Source organism: Echinops telfairi, unplaced genomic scaffold, assembly GCF_000313985.2.
Source record: "Echinops telfairi isolate 266 unplaced genomic scaffold, ASM31398v2 ScPeMD7_7469;HRSCAF=8507_1, whole genome shotgun sequence".
Lineage (NCBI taxonomy): Eukaryota > Metazoa > Chordata > Mammalia > Afrosoricida > Tenrecidae > Echinops > Echinops telfairi.
The window spans coordinates 33236061-33246551 of NW_022111373.1; the positions used below are offsets into that span (position 1 = coordinate 33236061).

Genomic DNA, 10491 nt, shown 5'->3' on the forward strand with positions numbered 1-10491 from the left:
TAGAAATAGTGGAATTGATTTATGATTTACAAAATGATTTTGGTTATTGTGAAGAAACTGTATTTTAGATAGTGGAAGTATGCCGGCCTGTTAGAAGGAGTTGTAGTCGTCTGAGAAGTAAGGGATGACGGCTTGAACTTGGGTGGTTGCTCGGTGACAATGACGAGAACTGATCAAATCAAGTTATCATCTGGCGGTAGACTGACAGGACTTGTTGATGGTATGATTACAATGCAAAGGAAATAAATCAACAGTGAGTTCTAAGCTCTTAGCAAGCAGTGAGTTAATGGTGGCGTATCATTGACAAGACGGAGAAGACCGAGGAAGCAAAGTAAGAGTTCCGTCAGTGGATGAAAGAATCCGGAGCAGCCGGTTACGGTAAACCAGCCAGTTTTGATTTCCTAGATGGGAATGTGGAAATGAGGATTGACTAAAGTTGGTCATAGAAAAAGATCTTCCATAAAGGTAATTCTTACATAATAAACAACAAAGGCATCCATCAACATGAAATTATATTCAAAACTAAATATGCTTTCATGATGAACAACAGACTGCCACTCAACGCAAATGCAAAAGTCTAGAATAAAATGAAAATTCGAGAATGGAGAAGAACATGAAAAGATAGTACCTGTGGAAAAGAAGATAGTAAAAGAGATGTCTTTTGTTGTTTCTACCTTGCTCATAGGAAAACCCCAAAACCCATTTCCCCTTACCACCAATTCTGGTCTAGGCCTAACAGGTCCATTTATAAGACCCAAACCCCACCCTATTCAAAATCAAGTGAACTAAGTGAGGACACCTGGCCCGAGGTGAGCTAAATGTAGCTTCTATTTTGAAATTTGAAGTTGAAATTAACTGATCCTTGCATCTGTTTAGTCATATTCAAATTTTGCCATAATTGAATATTATGGGTGAACTTGTCTCCCTCCACAATGATATATGTTGAATCCATAACCCTGATGTAATCTGTTAGCAAGTTCCTAAGTCAACTCGAAGTCATATTGTAGTAAGACGGATCCAGACGCACACAGCAGGTGTCTTTATACAAAGTGGAGAAGAGACACAGAGAGACAGACATCAGGGACAGATGATCATGGAAAGACAGGCAGAGATTGGAATGATACTGCCTCAAACCAAGAACCACCTAGGGCTATCAAAACTGGCAGAGACAAGGAATCCTCTTCCCCCACTGGTAGAAAGCCATGGAGCTGCTGACACCTGATTTTGGATTTCTAGCCATCAGAACTGTGAGCACATGTACTTGTTGGTTTTGGTCTCCCACCTTGTGGTAAATTGTTCCAGGAGCCCCAGGAAACTAAGGCACATATACATTCAGGAAGGTAAGGGTTACCATAACCACCACCTTATGGACCAGGGACAGTATAACCCACTTGATTGAACAACAGAATTATATGTGAATGGATGTATTGGATTGTGTAAGACATGGTAAAACGAATCTATTACAGGGAAAAATAAATAAGGGTTCCTTGGGGAAAGGGAGGGGAGAAGTGGAGCTGATATCAAGGAGTTTAAGAAGAAATAAAATGTTTTGAATCTGATTGTGGTACCAATCATACAATACTGCTTACTGTGAATGAACTATGGAATGTTATGACATCTGTCAGAGCCCTGAGTAAAATGATAAATAAAAAGAAAACACACATACACAAAAGTTGGTTGGGAGAGAGTGAGCAGAAACTGGCAGTGATAGGAAATGAAGCAGCCCTGCCTGTTTTATGATGTCCTGCTTCTTCATAGACCTCGGGACGCTTACAATAGACTGGTGGCTGCGTGTATTTTGTGTCTTGTGCAAAACTGGCCTTTAGAGTATACCAGTGAAAAATAGAAGTGCTCAGAACAACTACTTTGAAGGCTATTGCATTTTAAAATAAGGTTTAATTCACTCCATAAGCTTATTTAACTCCTATACCAGCTGCCTGTCTGATTGTTCATTATCTCCAAGTTTATTTAAATAGCTGATATATGGTGAACAGTAATGAGAGATTAGCTTTAAAGATGGGTATTTAAGAAAGGCATAAAATTGCCATTGTTAAACTCAGCGTGACAAAATGAAGATACAGTTTGCAAAAGAGTGTCCTAGACTTACATCTTGAATGCTAGGGGTTAGAAACAACTAGAAGAATACTATTTCAAAGGGTGGAAATAGTCATAGCACAATGGGGAGCAGGGTTACATTCCTGGACCGTTGAGAAGGCAGATGTATAGAGAGATGGGATTTGAAGAATTAAAAACCTTTCCCAAGACCACAAGACTAGGATGCCAGGGATGTCAAACACGTTGTCCATGATGAAAATGTGCAATGGAGGTGTTATCTGTGGCACAGTGAGAAGGTAAACTTGATATGTAATATTCACATAACCAGGAGCTGTGTTGAGTATTTTGAGCAAAATTTCATGGCGTCCTTTCTCTACCTGTCATTCACCCCCATTTCAATTCCACCCCTGCCGGTCTTAGCAAAAAGACCCCTGCCCGAAGGGGGAAAAGCTCTACCAGAAGAAATATATAATTATTCAATTAAGCCAAGTGAATTCAGTCTTGATAACAATAAAATCAGGTGGCATGGCCTTGCTGGTCCCCCTGCCTATCTGCTTCTCTTTCTCTTTGCTCCTCCCTCTTCTCTCCCTTCCTCCCTCTATGCCTTCATTGCTTCTTTATTGTCTTGACTCTGGGTGCAACTGGTAGGAACATGGGCTTCTGTCATTATGGTTGGTTTCTCAAGATACTGAATAATGATGTTAGTTGGGTAACAGACTTTGAATAATAGAATACATCTTAATCCTGGGCATATTTTATTAATGTGTCTCTTCATCTGATTCTGATAAACATCCCCCCTTGGGTCCTGTCCTGTTTGTTTAAAGAGCAATTTGTTCTGGCTTTAGATTAGATAAATGAATCATCAATATGTCCTAGCATGTTTTAGACACCTTTAAATATACTGGATAGTTTTAATCAGTGAACTCTTTCATCTAGACAAATAATTCCTAATAAATTCAATTCAAACAAGCTTCATATATTAAATATATTTGAGTTAGCTTCTATCCTGGGATTTAAAAATTCAGAGTTCAGTGAAAATTATTAACTTAGGCTTTTTCCCTTTAAAATAGAAAGCTGCTACCTCTCAGTTTTTCTTTCAGATTTACTCATTTCTGGTCTTGAAAGAAAATCAATAATCTCTATGTGCCAAGGTCTATATTTATCACACTCAACCTTCCTGCACGTCCCTACCAAATTGGGGGGAAAAATCAAACAGCAAAAAAAGAAACTCAAGAAACTAGAAAGAGAACAGGAGCAGTTAAAGACACAGCGGTTTGGTTTCATACAGGTGGAATGAAGATTATTTTTGCAGAATTGTGGCCATTGCATAGGATTACAAATTTCATAGCTCAAAATAAATAGTCATGAACAGTAAATGTAACAGGTATTTTCAACACCTGTTCTACCAACGATTCTACACTCTTTTACTGCCTATTTGATGGCTTCTCAAAGACATATACTTCTCAGGGGATTATTCTGTGAAAAGGACACACTTAGTAACTCTTACTAAGAGTTACACTATTGCTGTTACTACAGACTTACAGCAACTGCCTCCAGGATTTGTTTAACAGCATCTGCGGCATCTCGTTCACTGTAGTATCCCTTTTCCACAATCCTAGAAGAAACAGGAAATATGTTTCAGGCACATACATTCAGTTGATGGATTATTCAGAAAAGGTTAAACAATGAGCATTTTAGCATTTGTGACAAGAGATCATCATACTGGGGAAAAGATTTCCATAAACAAACACTCTGATAGCTGAAGAACAAATTAAGCAACCAAGGGTTTCATTTTACTTGGATCTACAACAATGCTCATGAAAGCAGCAGTCAAGAAATTGAAACATAAATTTCATTGGGCTAATCTGCTGCAAATGTATTTAAAGTGCTAATGAACAAAGATGTCACTTTGAGCAATAAGGTGTGCCTGACCCAAGCCGTGCATTCTCATCGCCATCTTATTCATGTGAAAGTTGGACACTGAATTCGCAGGACTGTGTTAGAATTGATGCATTTAATTACAGTGTTGCAAAGGATATTGAAAGTACCGTAGGCTGCTAGAAGAACAAGCAAATCTGTTTTGATGGAAGTCTTGCCAGAAACTCCTTAGAGGAAATGATGGCAAAACTTCATCTCATATATTCTGGACATTTTATCAGGAGAGACCAGCCACTGAAGAAGGACACCATGCTTGGTGGAGGGTCGGGGAATAAAAAGAAGACCCTCAACAGACGGAGTGACAAAATGGCTGCAGCAATGGACTCCAACCGCAACAGCTGTGAGGACAGAGCAGGACCAGGCGGTATTGTATGCTGTTATACACAGGTTAGCTATGGAAAGACACCTTACAATAACACCCGGACATCTTTGGGTTTATTCAGCCTTCGCCTGTCCTGTAGAATTTATTTGGGGAAAATATTTTTAACTGCATATCACAGATCATTTTAAACATTCACAGTAGACCAAAGGAAGCACACCAAAGCCCAAATAGAATCAAGGGTAAAAGCAAGCCTGCTGCTTTGAGTCCCTCCAACACATGGGTGCCCTGTGTGCCACACAGTAGCACGGCTCCGCCAGAGGTTCTTGGGCCTCTCGGTGGATTCAAACTAGTAGCTGAGAATGAAATGAATCTTTGCACCACAGTAGCCTGATAGCTGAAGGGACTTCAACTGTTTTATTTGGTTTACCATCTTCCAACAGAAGGCAGTTCGTGTTTGTGTCTGTTCGCTTGACTGTAAATACATTTTGAGCGTATGGATATAAACGTATTTGATGTTTCAAGGTCATGTGTTCCAGCCCCCTCCTCCCTCTGCAAGAGAATGAGGAGGCTCTCTGCACCCACAGATTTCAAACCTCGGAACCCAAAGGGGCAGCTCGCCACGATTCGATAGGGCTGCTATGAGTTGGAATCAACTTCATGACAGAGGTTTGTTTTTTGTTTTGTTCTAATTAGGGAACATAATACTTATTTGTTTAAAAAAACAAACAAACTACCTCACACATTCATACTGATATTTGAAATACAAAACTCAAGATCACAGCTTCTCTCACAAATCTGTATCTTATTCCATATTCTCTATTTCATTTCTCTCCTACAACGTGTTTCAATGATAGCCTTATTTTATGTCCATTCCCATTTTCTTTATCTCATGATTTCCCTTTTTATTGTTGCCATTGAGTCAGTTCCGACTCCTGGTAACCACGACCGAGAGTAAACGCTCTATGAGGGCTTCCTAAGCTGCACTATTTCAGAAGTCGACCGTCATCTTTCTCATATGGAGCAGCCAGGACGTGGGAAATGCTGGCTTCCCGGTTAGAGGTCAAGAGCTTTAACCATTGACTCCTTTCATCTCATAATACACGTATAATAAATACTTCAGAAGAACAATACCAACACTTGGAGCACTAATATGAGTGCTGAAAGATTACAATTTTTCAATCCTTTAAAAAAATGTCCCTGTTTCTTTTGTCCCTAAGGCATATTCCACCAGGAATCTACCATCAAATTACTATTCCGAAGCGACTTCTCTTCATTTCGTTTCAACGCCAACTAGCCACACATTCAGGCTCATTTGGTTTATTCTGAGTTTATTGTTTTATTTTAGAGATGAATTCTTTTAGTCTAAATAGGTTGTAAAATTAAAACATTGATTTAGTTTCTAAGTAAACCCTCCAAAACAAATGTGTTTACTTAAGCCTACCTACTATCTCTGCTTATTTCCATGCATATTTCCCTTATTGTATAGATAAACTGAAAAATACTTAATAGCTTATTCCATAATTTAAAAGGTATGAGTAGGAACACATATGCACATTCAACTTCCATTTTTCTAGGAAAGAAGGTCATTGATATAAATTATAATAAATATACATGAATGATAGGCTGATAGGAATAATATTCTCTGAGTTACTGCATACCCATAACAGTGTGTCTGTGGGCTAATGTTTTTAGTCAACTTGGTTATTTTCCTACACGCTCTGAAATATGTTCATGTTACTCAATTTTCTCTTTTTATGAAATATGACTGTCAGAGACTCTGATAAGTATCTGATTCTTCGCTCAGCAAGTAACCTGTATATTTTTGTGTGAAAGTCGGCAAATGCTTTTTCTGTAAAGTCCTTAAAGGTAAGTTTTATAAGAATAAATTTCAGTGTTGGTCCTTATGGGTTGAGTATTCAGATTTGTGACATGCTCTTTTATATGAAACTTTTAGAAAATATTGAGAATTTCCTTTTGAATTAGAATCATTTCTCTACTTTTATCAACTATGTGGACACATATTTCTGACATCATTTCAATGGTTGAAGGGAGCTTATTTTACTCTTATTTTCTGCTCTCATGTTGTGGTTTTGTATTGGGTTTACCTGATTTTTTTGTTGCTGATCCTATTTAAGCCAAACTAGGTTTTCTTCATCTTTTAGGATAGGACAATGGATCCGGATATCTTTTCTAATTTCATGGTTTTTAATTTCTAGTTATTATCATACAGCGTTAAAATTATTTCTGGGATTCATTCTGTCATTTTTATCTGGAACTTTATTCTGTTGACTTCACTGTCTATCCTGATCAATTTTAATTCCCTTCCCAGTACTTTCTTTTCCATCTGAGCATCCTTTCTCAGAAAGGAGCTATACATGACTCATCGGCCTTGACTGTATAGACCTCCTCAGACATTACCGTGGGTGCACGCACTGTACTTCTCAGATTTGAGGAGGAAATAGTCTCCAAAATCCACTTGCTGGTCTTGTATTGACCTATACTGCTTCCCAATCATCTGAAGATTTTAGCAATTTTAGTATTCCCTGTGCCTGAGTCCATCCGATGTCATCTTGCTTTCAGACACCACATGGAACTTGTAACTGTCCTCAGTTTGTTCTCTTCCCCTTTAGGCTTCCTGGGATACCTTGCCACCTGGTCTGGTTATACTGTCATCTGTAAAGGTGGGGTTTCCCTGTCTTTGTTCTGTGTACACTTATGGGAAGATTTTAAAACTACTTATTGCTGTTTCCACATTCTCAGAAATTTGAGAGAAAACACATTTTGGATGGCACGGTCCAGTACCAACTTGCATGAGACATTGTCAGCTGGAACAGAATTTATGTTAAAGACTTGTCTGAAATGATCAAGTCAAAATGTACAACAGATAAATCCTCAACAGTTTCTGTAATTTTGCCTTAGATTTTTCTTCTAGACTGGTAAGTCCTTTATATAGCATTGCTGTGTCTCAGAAAGTATCTTTTTTTTTTAAATGCTGCAGCAGGAAATTGTACATTCTCCAAGTAGTTGGCATTAAAGGCTGAATTTGTAGCTCTAAAATTCTTCTGAAATGGTAAATGGAGTGTGAGGCAAAAAAGAATAAAACAGCTTTGACAAAAATGAAAAGACTCTTTACTAGGAAAGACCTCAATGACTACAATTATCAAAATCAGTAAAAGTACACCAAGTGCCAAATTTTGCAATATATAAAAATTCAATTATTAGGTCTTCCCAATCCAATCATTTAGAACATTGGCAAGAAGCACAAACTTATCATCTCTTTCAATAGACAAAAGCACATATCTCATCACCTTTTTATTTGGGGGATATTTGTTGTTCACTAGGATCAAATTATGTCTTAAGACAGTATTCATTGTTCCAACTCATGATTAGATTAGCCAGGTTACGCTTCGTCATCTTTTCAATTCGAACTTGTCACCACTTGATAGTTTCTAAGCTGTAACCTTGACAGAAGCAGAGTCTCTCTCCTATAGAACAGGTGTTGGCTTAACCACTCACTATACCACCATGGTTCCTGGCTAGAAAGTCTATTTAAGAAATTTTAATTGATTTCTTGAACTACATTTTCTGAACATGTCAAAATCAAGTAGGAGGGAAGGAGAAGGACTCTTGTGTGGGAGTGAGTACTTGGCCTATCTTTCATCACTCTCTGCTTTTTCCTCTTTGTGGGGACTATGTGGCACATCCAACAACCAACAAAATGTGCTTAGTGTCTCCTCTGTGCATTGTTCTGAGCCTGGGGACGTTGGCTCTCTCCAATTCACTTTAGAAATTTGTTACAAGATGATGGGAGAGCATGACTAGTGCTTAATGTTTCTTTTCAACTTACTATCACCCCAGCAATGAGGAAAATCAATTTCCTTCGTACCTGCACAAAACTGTCCATCACCAGCCCAGTGCTATACCACAACTGCTGGTGGCACCTCTCCACAGGGTGATGCTACTCAAGGTTTACTCTGCAGAAGGAGGAGGAGGAATTGCAGCCCTTTCTGATGATGACCAAATGTTGCAGCCTCACTAGGGATTACAACTCAATGTAAAGAGCATGGAAATCTTGGGCATGCGCACAGACAACTTACGTAGACATGAGTGGCCTCCTTGATGAGAAACCCAAGCTATCTATTAAAGACACGCGAGCACTCATGGGCAGTTAGAAGGGTCCTCATGCTCCACCCCCTAAAAGTTCTTCTGTATAATTTGGCCTACTTATATGCCTGTGTATTTCCATGTGGGTATAATTTAGAGTGAAGTGTCTGTGTTTCAGAACACCTATTAAGAATGTCTAAGCAATGGCTAGATGAAGAAAATAATTACTGGGGAGGCATTTTGAGGTAGGATTAAGGAATGAGTAGAGAATATAAGAACATTTCTTTGGAATTTCCTAATTGTCTAAATAAATGTTGAATGAGTAGAAAGCTACACATAACGAACAGAGAGGATCTAGATGTTGCTATTAGGCGCCATAGCATCAATGCCATACAAGAAAATGAAACACTGCCTGGCCTGACTCTTCAAAACTGTTCTCATGTTGGAGCTCATTGTTGCAGCCACTGTGTCAATCCACCCAGGATCTTCCACGTTTTTTGCTGCCCCTTTACTTTACTAAGAATGATGTCCTTTTCCCGGGACTAGTCTCTCCTGACAGGTCCAAAGCATGAGAGATGAAGTCTCACCATCTGGTGTCTAAGGAGCATTTTGGCTGTACTTTCCAAGACAGTTCGTTTGATCTTCTGGCAGCCCGTGGCACTCTCAACGTTGCTCACCAGCACCACAATTCAAACGCATGGATTCTTCTACATCTTCATCACTTAATGCTTTCCGTTTCCTCAGTCTCAACTTGAATTTACTGAGCAATCTGTGGTCCGTTCCAGAGTCATCCCGGGCCTAGCTCAAGCTGCTGATATTGACTTTCTCTATCATACCTTCCCACAGATGTAGTCAACTTGATTTCTCTGTGTTTCCTCTGGGGAAGGCCATGTGGATAGCTGCCTTTTATGTTCTCGGAAAAAGGTATTTTCTATGAACTAATTGTTGACCTTGCAAAATTCTATCATGCAATCTCCAGCTTCGTTTCTATCAAGACCATATTTTCCAATTACTATTCCTCTGATTTCAACTTTTGTATTCCAATTACGATAAATTGTCAATACATCTTAATTGCATCTTTGATCGATTTCAGACTGAAAATATTGATAGAATTCTTCAATATATTCATCACTAGCTTTAGTGGTCCATAAATTTGAATAATAGTTGTATTCATTAGATTTCCTTCAAGGCAAAAGATAAATTCTACCACAGACAGCATTTTAATTCAAGATAAATCTTAAAATGTCCCTTTTGTTATTATTAAAAGATCATTTTATTGGGGGCTCTTACAGCTCTTATAACAACCCACACATCAATTGTATCCAGCATATTTGTACATATGTTGCCATCATTATTTTCTAGGTATTTACTTTCTATTGAGCCCTTGGTGTCAGTTCCTCTTTTTTACCCTCTCCCCACCACCCCTGTGACCCCTTGATAAATTATAAATTGCTATTATTTTTATATCTTACACCAACTGCTGTCTCCCTTCCACCACAGTCTCTGTTGCCTGTCCCCCTGGGGAGGGTGTATGTAGTTATGTGTCAATCATTGTGATCAGTTCCCCCTTCCATTACTCCCATTCCTGTTCCTGGATTCCATGGGTCATGAGCTCTTAGCTCTTATCTGTACCTGTGCACATGCTCTGGTCTAGCCCACAGTGAAAGGCAGTACGTACTGGGGTCATGATAGTGGAGGTTGAGGAAACCTCAAGGAACCAGAGGAATATTGTATATTTCATCAGTGCTTTACTGTGTCCTGGTTAACTCATCACTTCTTGTGACCTTTCTATGAAGGGATGTCCCGTTGTCTACAGATGGGTTTTGGATCTCTGCTCCAACCTGCCTCATTCTCAACAATATGGTTTTTGTTTGTTTGTTTGTTTGTTTAGAGTCTTCTGATGCCTGTTACGTGGTTCCTATGACACCTCATGATTGCACAGGCTGGTGTGCTTCTATGTGGGTTTGTTGCTTCTCTGTTAGATGGCCGCTTGCTTAACTTCAAGCCTTTAAGACCCCAGATGCTATATAGTTTGATAGCCGGGCACCATCTGCTTTCTTCACCACATTTGC

At 39.0% G+C, this 10491-nt stretch overlaps 1 protein-coding gene across 1 annotated transcript in view; it reads right to left on the minus strand.

Moving 5' to 3' along the window:
- Positions 1 to 10491, minus strand: part of CAMK4 (calcium/calmodulin dependent protein kinase IV) — a gene marked incomplete at its 5' end in the record, with an annotated part of 309547 nt that overhangs the window by 110713 nt on the left and 188343 nt on the right. Inside the window, one exon of the mRNA XM_004706636.3 lies at positions 3598 to 3670. Coding sequence (XP_004706693.3) covers positions 3598 to 3670 — 73 coding nt within the window. The remainder of the gene's footprint in view (positions 1 to 3597; positions 3671 to 10491) is intronic.